This window comes from Manacus candei, unplaced genomic scaffold (genome assembly GCF_025592945.1).
Source record: "Manacus candei isolate 608988 ecotype Guabito, Panama unplaced genomic scaffold, ASM2559294v1 h1tg000077l, whole genome shotgun sequence".
In the NCBI taxonomy this organism is placed as follows: Eukaryota; Metazoa; Chordata; class Aves; order Passeriformes; family Pipridae; genus Manacus; species Manacus candei.
The window spans coordinates 8,320,518-8,343,110 of NW_026138125.1; the positions used below are offsets into that span (position 1 = coordinate 8,320,518).

Below are 22,593 nucleotides of genomic sequence, written 5' to 3' on the forward strand. Positions count from 1 at the left end.
AGAACTGTTCAGAGCAGAGTTCCTGCCCCCAGGCTGGGATGGGGGACCGCGGGGAGGGCAGGGGGGAGGGCAGGGGGACACGGCTGGTGTCCCCTCCAAGGGTGTCTCCTCCGAGGACAGCCCAGCACCTCCCCGCTGGACCATTCTGGGACCAGGTTCAGCACACAGGAACATGCCCAGGCCCTGGCAGAGCCTCAGCACCTCAGACTTCCACCAGCACCAGCCTGGACCCCGTGGGCACGGCCCCGGGGTCCCCACGGCTGCACTGGGGGCAGCTGGTCACTGATGGGCAGGAAGAGAACTGAAGCACACTGTGGTTTGACTTGAAAACATTCTATTTAATTTATACAAATAACTACTAAATAGAAAAAGTAGATTAAAACAAAATAGTTATTTTTCTGGCAGAGTTTAAATGCATATTATATAGCTTAGAAGAAATAAAATGCATTTTCCCCACGGCATTCATGACCTAAAATTCTAGTTAACTCCTCCGTTGCTTTCCTTTCCCAGATCAGTAAGATGCCAGACGCAAGGTCCTGTGGGAAATGGCTATATATACGTTCCATATTCCAACTGAAAATATGGTACAGACCACACACCTACAAATGTGAAGCACTTAAAATGTGACTATCGAGTTGTAATATGATAATACATAAAACAATTCATGTTTCAGGTTATATCGTGTTACAAAAACGTCTGTGTAAGAAATCATGAAAGAGGCCACATAAAAATAAGCTTTAACTTTATGCACTTATTTTACAGTTTAAAAAACTGGCAAGTGCACTAGTAATAAATAATTTGCAAGTTTTGGATAAACGAGAAATTCCTAATGTTCAGCATTATTGTAAACATCAGTACACATGTAAAATGCAGCTAAAGTCTGACAGTTACATTTTCAGTTTACCGAATTCTTTTCCTATTACTCAGGTATAGATCAATGCAGGATACAGCCAATTGTATTTTTGGCAAGTCATGTCATTAAAATTAACAGTGACAGTGCAAGTAAGGAATGCAAAGAATTCCTAGTGCAATAAAGAAGAGAAGCACAGGCAATATTGCTGATTAAAATTTACCACTTCCATGTATTCACCCTGGGAGTGATTAGGAGAATTAAAATAAAATTAAAAAAAATTTTAAAAAAGGAGGGGAAAAAAAAAGGGAAAAAAAGAAAAAAACAAAAAGAAAAAAGCCGTTCAAAGCCATTGTTTAATGCCCTGATCTTGTCTTAGGATTTCTCTGTCTTCCTTCAGGCCACTACCTCAGCAACAGCACATCCAGCTGAGTCCTCAGCGCTCGCCCAGGTGTGGGTGCAGTCGTGGTCCGAGCAGTCCAGGGGTCCCAGTGTTCCCACAGCTGCTCCCCAGAACTCCCGCTCCGAGCAGCCCCGTGGGCACCAGGGCTGCCAACGGCCTGGCCAGAGCCCTCAGGGCCAGCCCAGTGCCTTCCTGGCGGGAGAGCACCACGAGCAGAGGGTCAACAGTCAGCTTTCAGTTTGTCTAAGGAATTGTCAATTTTGGTCAAAGTCTTTTTGATGCGCAGGGCTGTCAGTCTGGCGGACGGGTTCTGGTACCAGCACTCCTTCATCAGCTTGGCGAGGGACGTTAACGTCTGGGAACGGACAGAAACCACACAACACCAGGGTAAGGCCACAAGGAACAGGCCAAGGAAGCACTGGAAGCATTCACAGAGGATTTATTGCCTAATTAACACTCCATTGGCAGAGTTTCCTGCTACCTACCAAACGCAGAGCTTCTGGGTGTTCAGAAGCCCTCAAAGTCTGATAACTTGGTTAAACCAAGAGCACAACTGGAGTGATCAGCCAGGGTAACTTTCAACAGTGGAGTTTCACAGTTTCTTTCCTAATTAAGAAAACACTCCACAGAACCTCTTTTCAATGGAACCAAGTGCTGCAGACCCACAAAGGCAGACGAGAAGGTGCAGATTTTCTGCCCATGATTCCATCATGCCCAGCACAGGTTTAACTGGCCCGACTCCCAGTTGGCTACTGGGACAGCACAGGGCACAGCTCCACACCCAAACTTTGGAGATGGGCCCTCTGCCCTGGCCAGCCCTGTGGATTCACACTGACCTCCATGGCTTCAGTGGTAAGGACAGTTGGGCAGACTGCAGAGGCCAGTCCGAAAAATAAACTTCAGCACCAGCCTTGCAAAAAGAACAACAGCCCCTTATTCTGTAGGCAGGAGAAACCAGCATTCTGTTCTAAATCTGTGTGCTTGTAAGCCACACAAAGTCCTGGACTGGCTTCCCTCCCCTTGATTTCCCCTCGAAGGGAGAACAATGACCCAGGAAGAGCAGTTGTAAGAGTTATTGCTAAACCCTGCTCCTGAGCTCCTGTGACTGGCTCTGCCCTGGCACTCCTCAGTTTGCTCAGTGCTCCCCCAAGGCCAGGTCATTCCACCCCCAACCCCTGCACAGGTGATGCTGCTGACAAGGCCCCTCGAGATCACTTCCATTGCAAGGCACAACTGAAGATAACCTCTGTGACTCTGCCCAAGAACAAAGGTCAGCACGTGCCTGCAGCCAGCCCCCCAGCACCCACTGACCGGGTCTGAGAACCATCTGTTGGGAATGTTGGGCCTCTGCTGATCCACACAGACCACTTTCCTCATGTCTTCAAAACTGGGATCGTTCGGAACCAAGTCATAAAAGGGTGGTTTGTAGTCTTCCACAATACCTGGTGAGACACAAACAGGCATTACTGAATGGCTTGTCAGTGAACAGCATTCTCACAGGGATGGAGGGAACACAGGACCCATGTGCTCTAAGAGGCACACAAATCCTTTAGAAGTCAATCCCACAGTGTCACACAGCCACTGAACAACAGAAGAACACTTACTGCCACAGGAACAGCTTTTTCTACCCAAAATGTTAATTAATTGGCTCATATGACAAGTCCACAAAGTAAGAGCTATACCCACTTTGCAGATGCTGGAGCTGAAAGGATGAGAAGTAAATCCCTTGCCAAACTGCCATATTTTATAACACAAAGAGCTTTCCTGCCTATCACAAACTGGGATTTCTACCAGCAAGTGGAAAAATGTAAGGTCTGCACTGTGGTTTTTACCAGCCTCACCACATACTTTGATGCTTTTGTGATTCCTGGAAGGGTTCAATAAGGATGTTGGCATCCACAGACTCTCGAGTTGGTGCTTCAAATAATTTCATTTCTAGTTATGAAAACAGTAAAATCCCCAGGGTAACTGGTACCACATGCCATCACAAAGCCAAACACCCAAGAGCCTGTGACAGTCAGGGGCTGAATGCATCTTCACAGAATCATGGAATGGTTTGGGCTGGGAGGGACCTTGAAGCTCATCTCATTCCACCTGCCTGCCATGGGCAGGGACACCTTCCACCAGACCAGGCTGCTCCAAGCCCTGCCCAGCCTGGGCCCTTAAACCCACAGCCTGCCATTCCCTGGGCTTCAGCACTGCCAGAGGAGTCTGTGTGTGTGCTGCCCTGCCATTCCCTGGGCACTGCCAGAGGAGTCTGTGTGTGTGCTGCCCTGCCATTCCCTGGGCACTGCCAGTCTGTGTGTGTGCTGCCCTGCCATTCCCTGGGCACTGCCAGTCTGTGTGTGCTGCCCTGCCATTCCCTGGGCACTGGCAGAGGAGTCTGTGTGTGTGCTGCCCTGCCATTCCCTGGGCACTGCCAGTCTGTGTGTGTGCTGCCCTGCCATTCCCTGGGCACTGCCAGTCTGTGTGTGTGCTGCCCTGCCATTCCCTGGGCACTGGCAGAGGAGTCTGTGTGTGTGCTGCCCTGCCTGCACCCGCTCACGGAGTGCCCCTGCCCACTCCCCAGGGCAGGCAGGAGCTCTGCTTCCTCACTGCATCGGGCTCACAAACCATCCACAGGGAGCCCAACTTTGTCAAGAAGCCAATTTACAGCCCGGTGTTCAAAGCCAGGCATTCGGGTCAGCAGCTCGGAAAAACCCGGAGCTAATGAGGCCCTCTGGGTCCAGCGGGAACATCACACGGCTGCTGCTGACAGCTGGGCACAACACACTGCGAGCTGGCAGCTGGCCCAGAGCCAGACAGGAAATCCAGGAGCATCTCTAATGCTCTGGAGAGGCTGAAGTTGAAAAGAGGTTCTCAGTCTTTGCTATGGCAAAGTTCTGAGTTTTAGTTTTCTTGTTCTATTGCAGATAAAGATCAAAATCCCAGATATTCCCATGGACATGCTGTAAAAATCTGTAAATCCCTGTCTGTGATGACTAGTCAAAATGGGAAATAGTCTCCGGGAAGAGCAATTCCCAATTGCATTGACCAAACATCACCCATGGGGCTGAATTCTTGTCTTTACCCTTCTGCTCCCCCCAGAACACTGTGAGACCTCATGGACACAACCACCCTGTGCCCTCACTGCCCACACCTGCCCTGCAGGTAAAGCTGGGGCTTCACACGAGTTAAACACCAACTCCAGCTGTGTCACACAGCTTTGAACACGCTCTGAGGGCCACGAGGATATCGCAGATGAACTTTATCCCTGCAGAGAGAGCCTGGCTCTAATTCAACATTTCCATGTGGTCTTTCCCAAGCACAGGGCACAAAACTGGCTGTTGCAGATGAGACGTGCAGTACTCAATGCAAAGGAAGCAGGTCTGGCCTTTACTCCAGTAGTGACTCTGGAGTGCTCTGAGCTACCATGGACCAACACCCCGGGCCCCTGGGACCAGCAAGGAGGTGCCAGCGAGCCTCTCAACCTCTGGCCCACAGCACTGTGCCCTCCCAGCCCCACTGACCCACAGCACTGTGCCCTCCCAGCCTCACTGACCCACAGCACCGTGCCCTCCCAGCCTCACTGACCCGTGACACGCTGCCCTCGCTGCCGCCCCTGCCAGACCCAGCTCCTGCAGCACAACCCAGCCTGGCCTTCCTGCACAGTTTTAAGGGGACTTCTGTAATTTCCAATACACTGTACTGCTTTCCCCCAGGGCTGCTGACTTTGTGCCCTCAAATGAACTACAGTTCACACCTTCCCTCCCCACCACACAAGCATCACCTCTGGCACAGGAATTCATCAACTCCTGCCCAGCCACCACAACACTTTATGGCATCTGATACATGAAGGTGCTCACAGACTGCCAAGACAGACAGTGCAGGATATAAAACTGCACTGAGAACACCAAAGTTCCAGCCGAAATTCTCCAGGCACTGACAGTGACGTAATGCAGCCCAGCACCAAGCAGGTCTCCATCTGCCTACGACACACCTGTGCCAATAAACACCCTCAGAAACATTAAGGTCATGCATTCACCACCTTTCCTCCTTCCTCAAACTAGCCACACACACCTTCACGAGATTTGGGCTTAGTGGGAACAGATCAGACACAGAGTAAACAAATGTGTGTGACAATCTGCAATTTCCTCATATTTAAATATGTAGCTGTGAACAACCCATCCCTGCACACATCTGAAGGGCATCCTCGCCTTCTCCTACCCATCTGGGTCCAGAAAGCACACCTGAGGTCTAGAACTCAGAGAGGACTTCTGACTTGAGCAGGAATCACACCAACAGACACCCAGCTGAAAGGTTCCTAAATTGCCAAGAGCAAGGAAGAAACCCTGCACTCTAGACAGGATGGCAGGAGCACCCTTCCCAAGCAGAACTGCACCTGGACCAAGTCCTGCCTTGGGAATGCATTTAACTTGGTAAAGCAAGAGCAGCCCCGAATTTTGACAACTTCTGCACTTCCTACATAATTTCCTTCTGTTTCTTAGGGTTTGTCACGAGAAATAGCCTCCTACAAGTATTCACTATGGTTTAAGTGGAAAAAGGGTGGAGACCTTATGATCTAAAATGTTGACTGTTTGGTATGAGTTAGTTCTCACCAGGGTCTAGAATGAGCAGGGGACCCTCTTTCTCCTCTGCCTGAACAGAAATGACAACAAGATTCAGCCACTGTACCCAACACACCAACAGCTTCCTCGAAGTGTGAGGAACCAAACTACTGTGGAGGTCCAGCATGTTCCTGGGCTCTTTGGTGGCAGGTGCTTTGCCATGAATTGCCATTTCCCTACCCCTGCTAGAGGCAGGGGAAGGGTGCCAGGCACTCACCGTTGCTGACCATGCGCCTGGCCACCTCCCAGAGCACCAGCCCGAAGGCCCAGATGTCCACCCTCTTGTAGGAGTCGAAGCAGTCTGCCTGGATCGTCTCGTCCAGCACCTCCGGGGCCATGTAGCGCTTGGTGCCCACACGGGGATTGTTCCCCACATCCAGCTGGTTTGTGCTTTGGGAATGCACAACTGCCAGGCCTGAAGGACAGAGAGAAAAAGTCACGGCTTACAACTGCGGCAGAACACGCGTAGAGGTGCTCAGAGAGGAGCCGAGGGCCCAACTGTCCAAAGACCAACGTGGTCAGTGCCAAACCCGCCACCAAAACCAGCCCGAGGCCACAGACCAGCCTATTATCTCCTCAGGGATCACCATTAAGCATTTTATTGCACTGTTGCAAAACATTGTCATGAAGTGTTTTGCAGCCACTGGATGTCCCCAGCGCTCCGGGCACGGACATGCAGAGGCCAAACAACTGCTGCCCAGGAGAAAACAATTTTACACAGTACTCAAATTTATTTATAGACCTTTTGGGTAGGTGGATACATCCGAACTGTGGGGAAGGGAGAAGAAAAACACTGCATGAAGGATACACACGAGTTAAAAAAATAAAGCTGGAAAATAAAAAACATTGTATTTGCAGTAGCTTGAAAAATAAACATCCTCAAGCAAATCTAAAATGAGTCAGACAAAACCACTCTACCTGGTTTCTACTAATTACTAAACATTTAAGCAGAGAACATTATGTGAGGGACTAAATTACTGTAAATTTGGAAACACACAGAGGACTCATCTGGCCCCGGTAAACAGAGAGCACCACAAATTGAGCAGCAGTGGGTGCGTGGCAGAGCCAAGCGACAGAGAGGGCGACGCAAACTCTCCCTAATTTCCTCAGCAAATCTTGCAAGAATAACATACACTATTTACATTTAACAGGAGTTTATTTTAGGTGAACCTTAAAAAGCCTTTTACCTCAGTCCCACAAAGATTAACCTAGCACCAGATCATTCACTTTCTTTTCTTTCCAAAGAACAGTCTGTACCTCAAAGAAACAAAAATTTGAAAAACACTTTCCTACAATCTAAATGCACTTTAAGAAACTTCAAGCTGCTAAGAAAATGCTTATGGCACTTCTAGAAAGATCACAGAATGGTCCGGGTTGGAAGGAACAGAGTTCATCTCATCCCACCCCCTGCCATGGCAGGGACACCTTCCACTAGCCCAGGTTGCTCCAAGTCCTGTTCAACCTGGCCTTGGACACTTCCAAGGATCCAGGGGCAGCCACAGCTTCTCTGGGCAACCTGGGCCAGGGCCTCCCCACCCTCATTGTAAAACATTTCTTATAATAAATCTAAATCAACCCTCTTTTAGTTTCAAAGCGTCACCCCCTTGGCCTATTGTAACGGGTCCTGATACAAAGTTTGTCTCCACTTTTTTTAAGGACACCTTGGATACCATCTCCTGACAAGATTACCAGGAAAGCCTGCTCCCAGATCCAGGTGTTTCTGTCAAACATGACACACACACTTATACATGCATGTACTTGTTTAAATTCACATTAAATTACATTATACAATATGTATGGATTATAATATTTTTTGAAAAAGGTTTGCAACTGCAAACAAAGGTTAGAAACCACATTTCCTGGCAAACTCTGAAGACATCAAGACCTTGGAGAAGACTTTGATAAAAATCAAAATACTCCACCCTAATTGGGCAAAACAGATTCCACAGGCTGACTGGTCAAAGTTTTACAGCTGAGGGAGGTCAGTCAGCATCCGGCACACTGCACACAAGGACATGGTGCAATGGGGTCAGGGGACAGAATGTTGTAACCAGGTTCCCATCACGGAGGCATCCGAGCTGTTTGGGAGTTGGGAAGCAGATCCTGCTCCACTTCAGTGTCTCCTGCTCCCAGGGGTTCAGTGCACATGTCACTCAGGGGCACTGAGTGCCTGGCAGAAGAACTCTTGCTTTAAGATATCAGCTCTTAAAAAGAAAAGAAACACGTCGGGTTTACAAGACAAAAACTCTTTTAGCACACTGGAGTATTTCTGCTTTCCCACAGCATTACATGCTGTTCCATGAGGTTGCTCAACTCAGACCCATCACCAGGCACGTGCAGTGCTTGAGAAGTACAAGGGCAGAACTTTTCCACAGCGCTGACAGACTGAGCAGGAATGACACCCATCCTGGACCTTGTCACACAGTTTGTGCTTAGCCAGGGCATATCTGAACCAGGCAGGGCTGTCACTACAGCTCAGATCCTGGGGGTGCTGTGGGCTAGAGCAGCTCCCAGCTCCAGATCCTGGGGCTGAAACAGAGGAGGAGACCAGAGAATGGAAAAGAGACAAAGCCTCACAGAAAAAAAGGCATGAATACTTGCCAGAAGCAACAAATTCTTTGGTGACTCTCCCTTAGAGAAGAGAAACATGGGAAGAATGTTTCAGATACATGCCTGAGGAATTCACGTATAAAAAAATACTTATTTTACTACTATAAAGACTAACTGGGAAGTGTTTACTGCTGTGCTCTCTTGGAAAATCTCTCAAACATCTGAAGCCTCTAGATAAATGGTGTAGTAGATTTCACTGTACCAGTGTGATGTCAATCAATGCCAGGATGTGCTGCCCCCTCCTCAGCATGAGTTAAAAATTTATTTAAAAGTCAGTCTCTGAAGCTTCGTATTTTCAACTTACTGCTCTATTTGCTACTTACTATTCCCTCCGCAAATTTAGATAGGCCCGGGTGTGTGGTTTTCAAGTTTTCCCTGCGTGTATCTCAAGTCCCTCAGGCACAAGTAATAGGAACTCTGCAGTGGAATTATTATTGAAAAACATTCCCATCTTTTTGCCTAACCAATAGCCTCCAATACTGTTCTATCGTTGTTTTCTCCCTTGTCTTCAGAGAAAAGAAAAAAACCCCTATTTTCAGACATCTCCCCAAGGTGTAAATGAGCTATGCTGCAGCAACTGCTCCTGAGCACCGCGCCAGCTTACATTTCAAACCCACTTCTGAGCTCCGAGTGCTCTGGCAGGACTCAAGCTGGGTGGAGATGGGGCACTGGGACAGTGAGCGCGTGGCACAGTGTCTGCAGGAGGGCACCTGGGAGGGCAGACACCAGCCAAACCCTGATCACTGCGTCCTGCCGGGATCCCGGAGTGGAATTCACAACGGGAACCCAAGGAAATGTCCGGAACTGAACAAGAGAAACCCAAGGAAATGTCCGGAATTGAACAAGGGAAACCCAAGGAAACGTCCGGAACTGAACAAGGGAAACCCAAGGAAACGTCCGGAACTGAACAAGGGAAACCCAAGGAAACATCCGGAACTGAACAAGGGAAACCCAAGGAAACGTCTGGAATTGAGCAAGGGAAACCCAAGGAAATGTCCATAACTGAACAACGGGAACCCAAGGAAATGTCCATAACTGAACAAGGGGAACCCAAGGAAATGTCCGGAATTGAACAAGGGGAACCCAAGGAAACGTCCGGAATTGAACAAGGGGAACCCAAGGAAATGTCCGGAACTGAACAAGGGGAACCCAAGGAAACGTCCGGAACTGAACAAGGGAAACCCAAGGAAATGGCCCAAAACGCGCTGCTGGGCTGCAGGCGCCATCTGGCGGCTGGCGCGGGCACTACGGGGAGCGCCGGACCCCGGGAGGGCGAGTAAGGGCAGGGCAGGGCTACTGAGACCTACCGCGGGCTACTGCGAGAGTACTGCGGGGCTGCTCCGAGGGTTGTACCTCTGGAGCCACCCCAGCAGTGATCTCCGCGGGCAGCGGGGGCTGCACTCACCCAGGTCAGCGATGCAGCACTGCCCGTTCTTCTTGACGAGGATGTTCTTGCTCTTGAGGTCGCGGTGGGAGATGGCCGGCTTGCCCTGCGTGCCGAAGATCTCGATGTGCAGGTGTGCCAGCCCGCTGGCGATGGACAGCACGATGCGCAGGCAGCTCACCGTGTCCAGCGTGGTCAGCTGCAGGTAGTCGTACAGAGAGCCCATCTCGTGGTAGTGTGTGATCAGCCACAGCTGCGTGCTGGAGTTCCGGGAGGTCATGTCGGAGGCGATAAAACCTGGGGGGAGAGAGAACAAAGGAGAAATAAGGAAACAAAGTGACAGAGCTCCTTCAAGACTCACCCAAGAGAAGAATCAATTCTGAGGCCCCTCTTGCAATGTAAAACTGTTTAATTACAACTTTTCTGCAGCTGCACTGCAGACTGCAGGTATCACTGTGATGGAAACAGAGCTGACAGATTCTGGAAGTCTGACTCACACCTATTCACAAGAACACATTTATGTATTTGTCAGTCACACCAAACAACTACTTGTTAGGACCACATACTTTAAAAATACACTTATTTTTATTTTTCCTTCTTTTTAAAGGACTTGGGGGTGGGGAAGCTCCCAGTCAAACAGAAAGACCCCAGGGTTATAGCACATCTGCTGCTGCCCACTTGAGTGAATCACACTAGAAAGCAGCAACACCTCAAGGATCAAGCCACAAGCAACCACCTCCATTTTTAGGGCCCACAGGCAGCTAGTGCAGGCTGCTGAGAACAGGGTTAAGCATGTAGCCCAAACACAATGATCTTCTACAAAGGAACAGAGAAAATTTTCTGTTCAAAACTCGTGAACCTCAAGAGTGCCTTCAAAAATGTGGTGTCTTAAAACTGAGCACCAAATTCAGGAGTAGCTCCCTTCCTGCCTCCCCTGCATTGGGTCTGTACCAGCACAGTGACCTCAACAGCTTTAGCTGGAACAGCATAAGTTTTATTCCCAAGTCAGAGGAACAAACCGTGTTTACTAAAAGCTCACATACGACATTTTTCAGAAAGAACGCCCACTGCCTTCTCTCCTGAAGTCAGACTTTGCACAATGTGACGCTTCTGTAATCTGTGATATTGTTTAATATTGCATCTAAAAAAAGTCAACAAAATAGGCAACAAATCTGACAGTTATCAAGAAAGACTAAACACAGGCAGAGGACCAAGGGAAATGTGCAATGTAATTTCAGCCAAGTCACTTGCTCTCTCGGGAAGAGAAGTTCAATAATTCACATTTCAGGAGGCCATCAAATTATTTTTGCAGTAACAAAGGAACTGCTTCAGGAAACATTAGACAAACGTCTAGCAGGGTGAGCTACAGAGCCAAGGAACATTCTCTGACAGGAAGCAAGAATAAGGAGCCCAAGGAAAACCTCACTGAAGACAGATAGATTGTGGGTGAGGCAGTGTCAGCACTCAGAAAATGGGCTGCTGCTTTTATTTGTAGAGGTGGCACAGCAGTGACAGAAGGGCATGTCTATTAGGACTCAAAGGGCTGCTTAAACCTCAACCATGGCCCAACACAACAAAGCCATTTTCCCAGCTCTCAGAACCAAGCACACGAGGTAGAAGCAATGCACAAGGGTCACAGTACTTCCATATTTACAAAGAAATGAGATACATCATTCAACTACAGCTGAAGTTTAAACACCAAAGGAGCTTATTCTGACCATGAGCAGGACTGCAAAACAGAAGAAAATAACGGATTCGTACTTCATTTTACTCAGGCATTCATTCAAATCCTGAAATGTCTTTATAAACTCCTCCCCACTTTTTCTCCCTCCATTTCTGCAGGGAAGCTGAAGTTACAAACAAACACAGAACCACTAGAACTTGCCCTGACACACTGTGCAGGTCTCTGTGGTGAGAGCTGCAAGGGGCAGCTCTTCCATGGGGGTCTGTGGCACCTCCACTGTTTTCTGTGAGCTGTGCTGCCACCAACTGATTCATTGATTAATCTGCTTCCTGCTGGAATATTGCAGAGTAACAAGTCATGGCTGTCACCACACACTCCCCATCTGAGACCCAGCCCCCTCCTGGCAGGTCTCCCTCTGAAAATTTCCCTTCAACTGTTTATCACAACACAGGAACTTAAAGACTGCAAGACACCTGGTGAATGTGCCGTGCCTTGCAATGCCAAGTTCCCTGTGCAGGTAACTCACCTTTAACCAGCCACACCAGGCTACAGAACGTGGCTATCCTACTTACCCAAAATATTCTCGTGCCGCAGCAATACAGTGTTGTACAACTCAGTTTCCCTGAACCAGGACTTTTCATCCCTAGAAGAGAAGATCTTCACAGCAACATTTTCTCCTTGCCACTGACCCCTCCAAACTTCTCCATAACGGCCCTTTCCTGATGGGGAAAAAAACACAGAAGTTGTAAACTAAGAACCTTCCCCGAGGAGAAGGGCAGGATGAGCTGAAAGGATGGAAACTCGGCTGTCGTGGCCCAGATATCACACTGGTGTGGTCTGATCATGCACTTCGTACCACTGGAGTCACGCTGTGCTCACCATCCCTTCACTTCTCCTGTTGTTTTGACTGCAAGCCCTCTGAGTGTGGATCTCTCCTGCCTGCACACCAGTACAGTAGGAGGGCGTGAACTGGGAGGGGTCACCATTCAACCACCAGCAATGAAAGTGTTTTTGCAGCGAAGTGACTTTGGCAGCACATGGCACAACACAAATAAAGATGTGAATTCTGCAGTTAGAAGGACAGGAAGCACATGTAATGCTGGGGATACAACCTTTACTTTTCTATTACATCAGCAGCCCTTGCAGAAACAGTCAACACAAAACACAGAATGATGATTTAGAAACAAACAAAACCCCAAACTCACCTACAAACAAAAAAAGGATTAAAAAAAAAACCAACCCCCCTCAAAACACACCCCTGTTCAGTGGAGATCAGGACACACCGTCTGAACACCAAGTTTTTTACCCAAATAGCTTAGAAGGAATGTATAATGTTAAGAAGCACCCAAGCACAAAGCCCCATCCTGGACAAGGCATGCTGGAACAATTCTGGCTGTTGCCATTTCCATCACAGCCCAAGAACAGCAGCCTCGGGCACGAGGTCATGAACTGTACCAGATCTGGCAACCCTAAACACCCAAACTCTGCCCTTCGTTGCTCTGCCGTTCCGTGTCCTTCAGAGGCACGTGGGAACCAGCAGCAGGTTCACCAGAGACACCCAGCGCTGAGGCCTCGCTGCTGTCACCCCAGGGACACCTCCCTGCTGCTGTCACCCCAGGGACACCCCCCTGCTGTCACCCCAGGGACACCCCCCCTGCTGCTGTCACCCCAGGGACACCCCCCTGCTGTCACCCCAGGGACACCCCCCTGCTGTCACCCCAGGGACACCCCCTCCTGTCACCCCAGGGACACCCCCCTCCTGTCACCCCAGGGACACCCCCCTCCTGTCACCCCAGGGACACCCCCCTCCTGTCACCCCAGGGACACCTCACCACTGTCACCCCAGGGACACCCCCCTGCTGTCACCCCAGGGACACCTCCTGCACAGGTGCCTTCATCTGGTTCTGCCTTACAGGGCAACACACAGGGCCGTGGGAATGGTGCCAGCCTGAGCTAACCTGGGAGAAGGCACCATTCCAGGGACAGGGGGACTCCCACGTACACACACACAGAAATGCCTCTGTCACAGGTAGTAGAATCACCATGTTTGTCATACCCCACAGCTCCTGGTGCATCAGAGGGTGTACACTTGGATTTCAGGCAAGTGTGAACATTTGTGCCCACTCAATATATACTGAGCCAAAAGCACAGGAACACTGGTAAATGCAGGCCTGGTCCCTGCGGATTCACAGGTTCATCTGTTACAGTTGGGCTTGATTTGACACCCTGATGAGCTGAACCTTCTCAGGACTGACAGGAAGGTGTTAAACCACCCTGAGTTCAGATCACTGAAGCAGCAGCACACAACATACTCCAGTCCTTTCTTCCTTCTTTCTCATGCCTTCCTCACCTCTTTAGTGCCAGTACAGCATCTTGGCTCAATGTCACTGCCTCCGGGTATCTTTGACCCAAATGCTTCCTAAAATTACTAAACTCAAATTTAACACTATTCGATTAATAATAAATATATGCCAAAGTAAAATTTAATGAATCCCTAAAATTAACACTAAAGTCCTACAAAAAACTAAAGACCCAGAAGACTTTTAGGGAAGAATTACTAGAGAGATTTTCTTTCAGGGGGAAGAGTAGCAGCAGCACATCACTGCCTGCAGCGTTCCAAAGAACAGTGCAGAGTAAGTCAACTACAACACATTCATGTTCCCATTCCCACAGCCCAAAATCACAGGTTTCTATTTGAAATACCATGTTTGCCACTTTGCTTGATGCTCCAACTCCAGATCTCAAACCCAGGTGACCTTTTTCTACTTGTAAAGCTTTTGAGTTGAACACCATTAATGAACAAATGGTGTTCACAGTGTCAAACTTCAAACTCAGCGTGCTTTTCTAAAAGCAGTTTATTTAGCTCACACAGTACCCAGACAGGCCTGGTTTGTATTTTCTAGCATTGCCTTGCTGAATAAAGTTTAAATTGTTCCATCACAAAGCACGGATATTTGCCCCTTTCTTCTGCACAGATCTGGAAGGAATTTTTTCACTTGACTTTCCAAAACCAAGCATGTTCCATCAGCTGAAGCCTGAAAAGTTGCATATACTACCTAAACAACTGAGGAGAAAGATGAGGATGGGAGATAGAGCTTTCTCTCTGCATTTGTTACCAGATGTGAACAAGGCTGGCACTGACCTACACACTCCACAAGCGTGATCTGACGAGCCACCGTTCTTTGCACCAAGAAGGGAAGTCCAGAACCACTTCCAGATGTGCAGGAATGGTCCAACAAATCCTGTTCAAAAGGAAAAGTAGAAGTTTACAAGCCATGAGAACCCCATTTTTCCCTGTTTACACACACAAAGGTACACCCTGCATGGGGCAGGTAGGTTACAGCTCAGGATATCTCAGTGGCTCTGGGGATGCCATTTGGTCACTCAGGGACAAGTAGCATTTGTTTAATAAGTCATTTCATTTAATAAACAAAAGACAATAGATGCCTGTGAAACTGGAAGCTTGCTCCTGGCCTACCAACTATCTTCTGCCATGAGATCCCAACCTTTTTCAGCACTTTGTTTTTCTCTTACTTACCTTATGTTCTCTCTCAGTTCTGTATCTGATACCTCTTTCAAACAGGTTAATATCAGTTTTTCTGCCCCAAAGTTTCTTATGTCTGGCAATAATCTGAGCACCTCGAAAAGAAATACATTTTCTTTGATTTCTGTACTTAAAACCTTCACCCCTATGCAGTTTGCAGGCCCCCAGGAAGCACACTCCAGGGCTGGAGCAGGTGAGCATCCCAAAACTGAGCCCTTCTGGGAGAGCTGGACCAGCGGGTGGGCGTGCACAGTCACCCAGGCCCCCCTCACCCATGTACCACCCTCCCCACTTCTGAGCCTGAGCGTGGATTTCTGGAAGCACACGTCCCTCCAAGCAGAGCTGCAGCTGGCAGAGCAGGGAGAAGGGGCTGCAGCCATCCTCACTGCCCTGCTCCTGCCAGCCCCCCTTGGCCTCTGACACTGAGAACCATGGGCAAACTGCTGCCTACCCACACCCAGTGCTGTCTGGGATGTCCTAGTGCACCCCACTGAACCTCCAGACACCATCCTAGGGAAGAACAGGGATTTCAGAGGCCCTGTCTCATACCTGTCAAACACAGAGGTGCCCTAAGAGCCACAGGGCACCTTAATGTCACCAGACACCTGTTTTACAACCACACCCCAAACCTCGACGCTAAAAGTCGCAGTAACAGAGAACAGAAACCCCACGATGCAGCACTTTGCTGTCAGGCAGGTCACCTGCCCAGGTAAGACTGGCAGGGACATCCTGAGCTCTATGGGAACAGGTGCCAGCTGCAGGAGCCCAGCACCCTCAGCAGGCAGTGAGGGGCACAGGAACACCGGGTTAGAGAACAGGTCTGGCACACCAGAAGCTTCTCAAATGGCCCAGAACAGATCCCCAGAAACAGCCACATCCCACCTGCACCACAGGGGCTTTGCTGATAAACATCAGGTCCCTGCCCCAAATCACAACTTCTTTACAAGACAACACCCAGCTAATTCACTGCCAGGTCCCTTCCCTGCAGGGGCTGAACCACCGGGACAGTCCCTCAAACAAAGTCATTCTGTGGCAGGTCACTGGGAGCTTTGGGCCCAACTGTTCAGGCTTGATGCTCGTGTTTAGAACTGAAAACAGTTTTCAAACAAACAAGGTGAGAGGGGATTTACCCGCACCCCCTACAAAAGATTTGTCATTGATACTCCAGAAAATCCTCTGTAACAAATCTTTCTCAAACGTTTTATCAGTTTCTGGTATTCTTGGTGCACAGAAAGCAGACTTTGAACTGTAAGCTTATAACAAACATGAGTGAGATCCTAATTGAATGTTAAAATCCCATTAGCCTTGTGAAATGCTAATGCCCAGCTACTTTTATGGCCAGGAGTTCTGTACTAGTTCAAAGCATTAACAACTATTGCTGGACTTTTTTTTTTTCTTTACAAAGGAAAATAGGATAAAAAAGCCTAAGTATAATCAACTTTCTAGTATTTCCAGAAAACTGCACTGCTGGGCTTGAATTAGATCCATGAAATCTCATTTCTTCTAACAGCATCTTAAGGAGGGCTCAAGAAAAAGATAATCCGGGAACGACAGAGAGTGCTATCTTGCTTTTTAACACAAACTGAGAGCTCATTTTTCTTCCTGCTACATCAGAGGCAAAAAAAAAAAAACACCAACCCCAAAACAAAAAAACCAACCCCAAAACCAAAAAACCAACCCCAAACTTATCTACAGTGACTGTAAAAACAAGATTTGAAGAGGTCACAGCTCCTTCCACGCCCATTAAGCAGCTTAGGGCTTTAAGCACTTGCTGCACTGGAGACTAATCCTAAAGGTAAACTCATATAATGTGTGACAAAACCGGTGATCTGAAACACAATGGAGAAGAAAAAATCTGAAATCTAAAAAAGACTTATTGTTTAGAGGAGCATTTAGACATGGGAAGTAACAACGACTGTCTGTGCATCACCCACGGGGAGGCCGCTGGCACCACAACCATCACTCAGGGGTCTGACAGCTCCACCACACCAAGCCCTCAGAGCTTCCAACTCCTCCCAGGCCTTTGAAACAGAATTTTGATTTATTCTTCCCAGGTTTTATCACTGTTTCCAAGTAACATTAAACATCTCGAAGTGCAAAAGGTTTGCAAATGGCTGGAAGTGGTCTGGCACTATGAGATAACAGCTGGTAAAAGCTGGAAATCAGTGTTTAAGGACAGATCACCACTTGCATACGTCTGGTTCTTGGTGAATATATCCAGTCTGGCTGTTTTAAACCACTAACACAGGTTTAAAACAGCTAATTAAAGAGAGGCAAAGGCATTTTAAAAAAAATAAAGATTAATGGGTATTAGCCACTCTTCAACCCTGCAGTGAACCAGCACATTATGGTGGGACAGCACCAAGATGGAAAACCTTTTCCAGCCTCTTACTGTTGAGGATTCTATCTCAGCAATGCAAGGAGGAGAAAACTCTCTGCACTGGTTTCAGGAACAAACCCTCCAGCTGCCTGAAGCCTTACTTGCTCTGCTCGAGAGACCTCAGGACAGTTTGTGGGGACACTTGTGCTCAAGCCTCAGCTGGAAGGGGAAGGTACAGTCAGCCTTCAGAAAGGAACATTCTCCAAGTCATTATATTTTCCGGACACCACAGGAACAAGAACATACTTTGAAAACTGAGCTTTGAGTAAGCATTGCACATTTCTTAAAACTCCCACTGGTCTTCTGTCAACAAAGTGCTACTGATTTCCCAGTCATCCCAGGAGCCCTGCTACCAAGATCACAGCAGTCAGGTCTGAAGGTTTCAAACATCAAAATTATCTGTATTTTCTCCTTCCCCTACCATCACATCTTTTCCAGCCCTTTGGGCAGTCATATATCAAAGATGCAGCACAGTTCTACACCTTCCACATCACTTCAGGCCACCCAAGTCAGGCACACTCTGTTTTGCAGTTCAGACATTGTTTCCAGGAACATGAACAGCTTAGAGCGATGCTACACTTGCCAAAGCTGTCTTTTGGTTAAAATTCATTACAACTGCAGTTCTGGGAGCCCAGGAACATCACCACAGAAGTCCTGAGGCCAAGTGGCATCCCCTGGCAGCAAAAGGTCCTGTTAGTGATGTGGCCCCAGAGAGGGCCGAGAGGGGAGCTCGGCAGTGAGGAAAGCTCCCCCCTGCACACAGGTCACTTACTGCCAACGTGCTGTCCCCCACGTTCGAGGCAATGAGGCCCTCGATGGTGCCATACTCTGCATCCCTAGAATTGAGCCTCTCCATGTGGTTCTTCTGTATTCTCCGGATGATCAGCACTGCTACTGCAGAAAAAACTATCAACACTATCACAGGAGCCAGGATAACGATGATTAGTGTTTCCATACTGTAACCTGCAGCTTCTCCTTGAAAGGTTTGCCCTTGGAAATGAGAGGGGAAGGGAAAAAGAAGGGAAAAAAGAGAGAGAGGAAAAAAAGTAAATCTGCAGATTGCCAAAGGAAGTCTTTAAATCCAGCAGCACTGACAGACCCTTACCTCAGGACCCACCCGGTGTGATAGAGGCTGTGCCACAGCCAGAGGAGTGAGCACACTGCACAGAGGATGTGCTCCCTGCAGAGCTGTCAGCACAACCCCCCTGTACAGGGCCATTTCTCACAGGCAGCACCTCCACCCCATCCCCAGTGGTGCACTGTAACCCCATCACTGCCCTGCCCACACAGACCATTTGGCCATCACACATGTGCCAGCAGGCTCCAGGGCGGTCAACAAGGCACAGAGGGCCTTGCTGTGCCCATTAATCCCTTCCTTCATCCAGCACTGGAGCCATCTCACTCCCACCACAGCAGATCAAAGCCCTTTTCTTCCTCCAAGTCCCCAGGTGATTGATGAAGCTCTCACCTTTGGAAGAGGGTAGCTGTGCAGTGATGTTCATGTTGCACAGGTGTCCCTGGCAGCACTCCACAGCCTGGTCAGGGGACGGAGGTGTTTTGCAAGTCATTTTGCCCTGTTCATAGACCTGGAAGCAGCCCTTCTGGTAAACCTTAGCCCCGTCATTGATGCTCAGGGAAGCAAAGCATTGCTGGCCTTGGCACCGATCCCCATTCCCACAGGACATGCCTTCACACACACATTCGTAGTGCACCATCTTGAGCTTCAGTTCATCATCTGTAGAAGGGAGAGTTGGGGAAGAAACATCATCCTGTTCTTAATAGCTTCGGTTAGAGGTAACGAAACCATCGGACAATAAAATCTTCTGTTTAAGGACAGAGATATTATTTGCAGCTAGAGCTGAAGAACCACCAGCCAGGAGCTAACGATACCAATTCAGCCATTTCAGCACCAAAGAAACACACTCCTGTCTGCCCACTCCAAGCACTCACACTCCAGAGTACAGTGGCATTTTACACCACCTCTCATACATACACCCCCGGAGGGACATCTGCACAGGGTTACTCAGCAGAGGGGAAAAACCTAACCAACACTGCCTGTCCTCTTATTAATTCATTGCTGTGAAAGTATCAACATTGGAGCTCCCTTGTTTTGTTTTTTTATTCCCTTTGTGAAAGCCAACAACACACAGTGCTGACTCCAGTAATCTGGGTATTTAACAGAACAAGATCCAAGACACTCTCTTTTTTAAACTTTGTCTCAATTTCCTATTCACAGACACGACTAAAGTCAACCACTAGACCTCCATGCATTTTGAATCTTCACCTCCACCACCCATTCTCCCATTCCATTTAATACACTCTGCCTTTTAGTATTTGCATCAACATTTGAAAATGCATTTCAGAGTAGCTCAGAAAGAGTTTACACGAGGTACATACAGAAGAGCACAGATATGCCACAGCAGACACAAGATACACCTCTTGAATAACTTAAAATTTAAAACTGAGAAAAGCAAGTTACTCGCAGAAAGCTTTTATTCAACATCTTCCAAAGGCTGTTTATGAAGTAGCAAATACATATCTTTCAGAGCTCATCTCTCAAAACATCCAAGAGAGCTTCAAATGAACTATTCCTGCCCCTCTGTGGCAGTGGAAATACCGTTCCCCATTTTGCTGAGGCAAACCTTAAACACCCTGCGTGTCAGAAAACCTTCACATTCACACAGCTGTGTAAACCAGTTATGGAAAAGTCACTTGCCAAACCCAAAGCCCTTATTGGAGTAATCATGGAAGAGTCACCAAACAGCACAGTAAACCTCCAAAGAGCCTTTGCATAGAAAAAGCTTAAAGAACACAAGCAATACAGCTGCACCTCAGTCCATGGGCTAAAAGACCTCCTCCTTACCTCCCCCAACAACCTGTTCAAATAAGGCTTCCCATTTCCCTCCCCAGCCCCTGGGAAGACTATGTCCATGCTACAGGCTGTACATCTGATACAGAAATGGGCAACCAACATCCTTTGGAGCAACTTGAAATGAAATAGCAGACATCCCATTGCGGAGGGGAACCGCCCGTGCTGGTGGCTCTCCACACGAGTGGGGGCTGTGGGGCAGGGGCTGTGGGCCCACCACGGGAGCGGGGGTTGCGGGGCCACCACGGGAGCAGGGGGCTCCAGAGCAGGCCCACCACGGGAGCAGGGGGCTCCAGAGCAGGCCCACCACGAGAGCAGGGGGCTCCAGAGCAGGCCCAGGAGGCCCAGTCCCAGCTCCCTCAGCAGCCCTGGCTCCGAGCATGCAGGACACTCACCTTGCCAGCTCGGGGACGGGAACGCCATCACCATCAGCACAGGGAGAATCATAACTCCATCGGCCACCCTGGAGCTGCAGAAAGAGATGAGAGAACTCTGTACACTTCTACTGCTGTCTGAAAATGCAACCACCCGAAAATCAGCGTTTAGCAGTGTCTTTCATCCGTGTCTTCCCACGGCGGCAGGGAGCTTCCAATGCCATGTGGCCGGGAGCCTCGGTTGCCGGGGGCTCTCCCGCGCCTCGGGGAGTGTGGCGTGATAAACACTTGAAGAAAAGCACCAAGATCAGTGTTTACAGAGCCATAGTGCTGTCTACTCTCTTGTATGGTTCCGAATCATGGGTCATCTACCGCCACCACCTGCATCTCCTAGAACGGTTCCATCAACGCCATCTCCGTACGATTCTAAACATCCACTGGGCAGATTATGTGACCAACACATCTGTTCTAGAACAAGCAGCAGTCACAAGTATTGAGGCCATGTTGCTGAGAACACAGCTGTGCTGGGCAGGGCACGTCTCCAGGATGAAGGACCAACCACCCCCTCCCTAAGATCCTGCTTTATGGTGAACTTGCCACCGGCTGCCGCAACAGAGGAGCCCTGAAGAGGAGATACAAGGACTCCCTGAAACAACATCTCAGCCTTGGCCATATTGATCATCATCACTGGTCTACTCTGGCCTCCAATCGGGAGGTCTGGAGACACACCATCTATAACGCTGCTGTCTCCTTTGAGAACACAGCAGGATCACCCTGGAGGAGAAAAGGCAACGCAGAAAGAACCGTGTATTGCAGAATACACCACCTAAGGAGTCTTTCTGCTGTGCCTTTTGCAATGGGATATGTCTGCCTCGTATTGGCCTCATAAGCCACCAGCGTGCTTGTAGCAAATGTGGATAGAGCCTTCTCAAATCTTCGTTCACGAAGCCTGGCCATGACTGACTCATCCGTGTCTTATACAAAACACAGCACAACCCAAAGCTGATTGATCTCATTTTTACTGTGTCTTGTTTCCCCAAGTAATTTCCTTCATTTACAAAATTCATACATTTACTGTAATTTCTTTTTAGAATTAGAAACATCACATGCAACTACACTGCAGATACAGCAGCTTGCTAGGAGGGAAACACAAGCCCTCCCAGTACCAAGCAGGAATGTAATATAGAAGATACGTTCTCTGAACCAGGTATTATAAATTAAGTTATTGTGAACTGAAAAGGTGGTCTCTAAAACTGTATTATCTGGGCTTTGAGGGGAAACAGAAAAGAACTCTGCCAGAAAACTTGGAATAGCTTCTGTTAACCAGCAAAAACCAGTGCTGGATGGTGAGAAAAACAGTGAGATGTATTTAAAGGAGATGCTCCTCCCTGAGGAGTAATTTCCCAGTTTAAGCTGCTTGTCCAAGGGTTTTCCTTTCAGTGGCCCAGTTCCATTTCCCCACTGCTGGAAACAGGTAACTACACCTTGTGCAACAGCTCAGGCTGCTTCCAGTGTACAGCAGAGGCTCCCGGTCCCTATAAAATAGGAGATAAAGGAGTGAATTTGCCTGTGTATTTCCAGTCTTTGCCACAATATTTAGTCCTTACAGGAAAATAACACCTCCCCTTTCTACTGTGAAAGAAGGATTATTTAACAGGCTTCTGAAAAGAAACTCTTCTGCAGTTTCTTAAACTGTGCATTTAAACAACCCCTATGCCCAAGGAGCTGAAATGAACTGCAGTCAAGGCTCATAGGACTTAACCCAGCAGACAGGGTTGGTGACTGGGAAGGGCTCATCTGTCCTCTGCTGCTCAGTTCCTACAGAGACTCTCTGGCCTAACCACATGCCACAAAATTCCAGTCAAAAGCAGCAGCAAGCAGTACGTGC

The 22,593-nt window shown here is 48.5% G+C and overlaps 1 protein-coding gene across 2 annotated transcripts in view; it reads right to left on the bottom strand.

Moving 5' to 3' along the window:
* Positions 1-317: 317 nt before the first annotated feature.
* The window catches only part of ACVR1 (activin A receptor type 1), a 49,565-nt gene continuing 27,289 nt past the window's right edge, over positions 318-22,593 (bottom strand). For both annotated transcript variants that reach the window (XM_051810183.1, XM_051810184.1), the window contains exons 2-10: positions 20,727-20,800; positions 18,931-19,197; positions 18,235-18,452; positions 14,681-14,780; positions 12,111-12,257; positions 9,876-10,151; positions 6,078-6,275; positions 2,565-2,695; positions 318-1,608 (exon numbers count right to left, since the gene is read on the bottom strand). In XM_051810183.1, the coding sequence (XP_051666143.1) occupies positions 1,474-1,608; positions 2,565-2,695; positions 6,078-6,275; positions 9,876-10,151; positions 12,111-12,257; positions 14,681-14,780; positions 18,235-18,452; positions 18,931-19,197; positions 20,727-20,778 (1,524 nt within the window). In that variant the 5' untranslated portion in view covers positions 20,779-20,800 and the 3' untranslated portion in view covers positions 318-1,473. The remainder of the gene's footprint in view (positions 1,609-2,564; positions 2,696-6,077; positions 6,276-9,875; positions 10,152-12,110; positions 12,258-14,680; positions 14,781-18,234; positions 18,453-18,930; positions 19,198-20,726; positions 20,801-22,593) is intronic.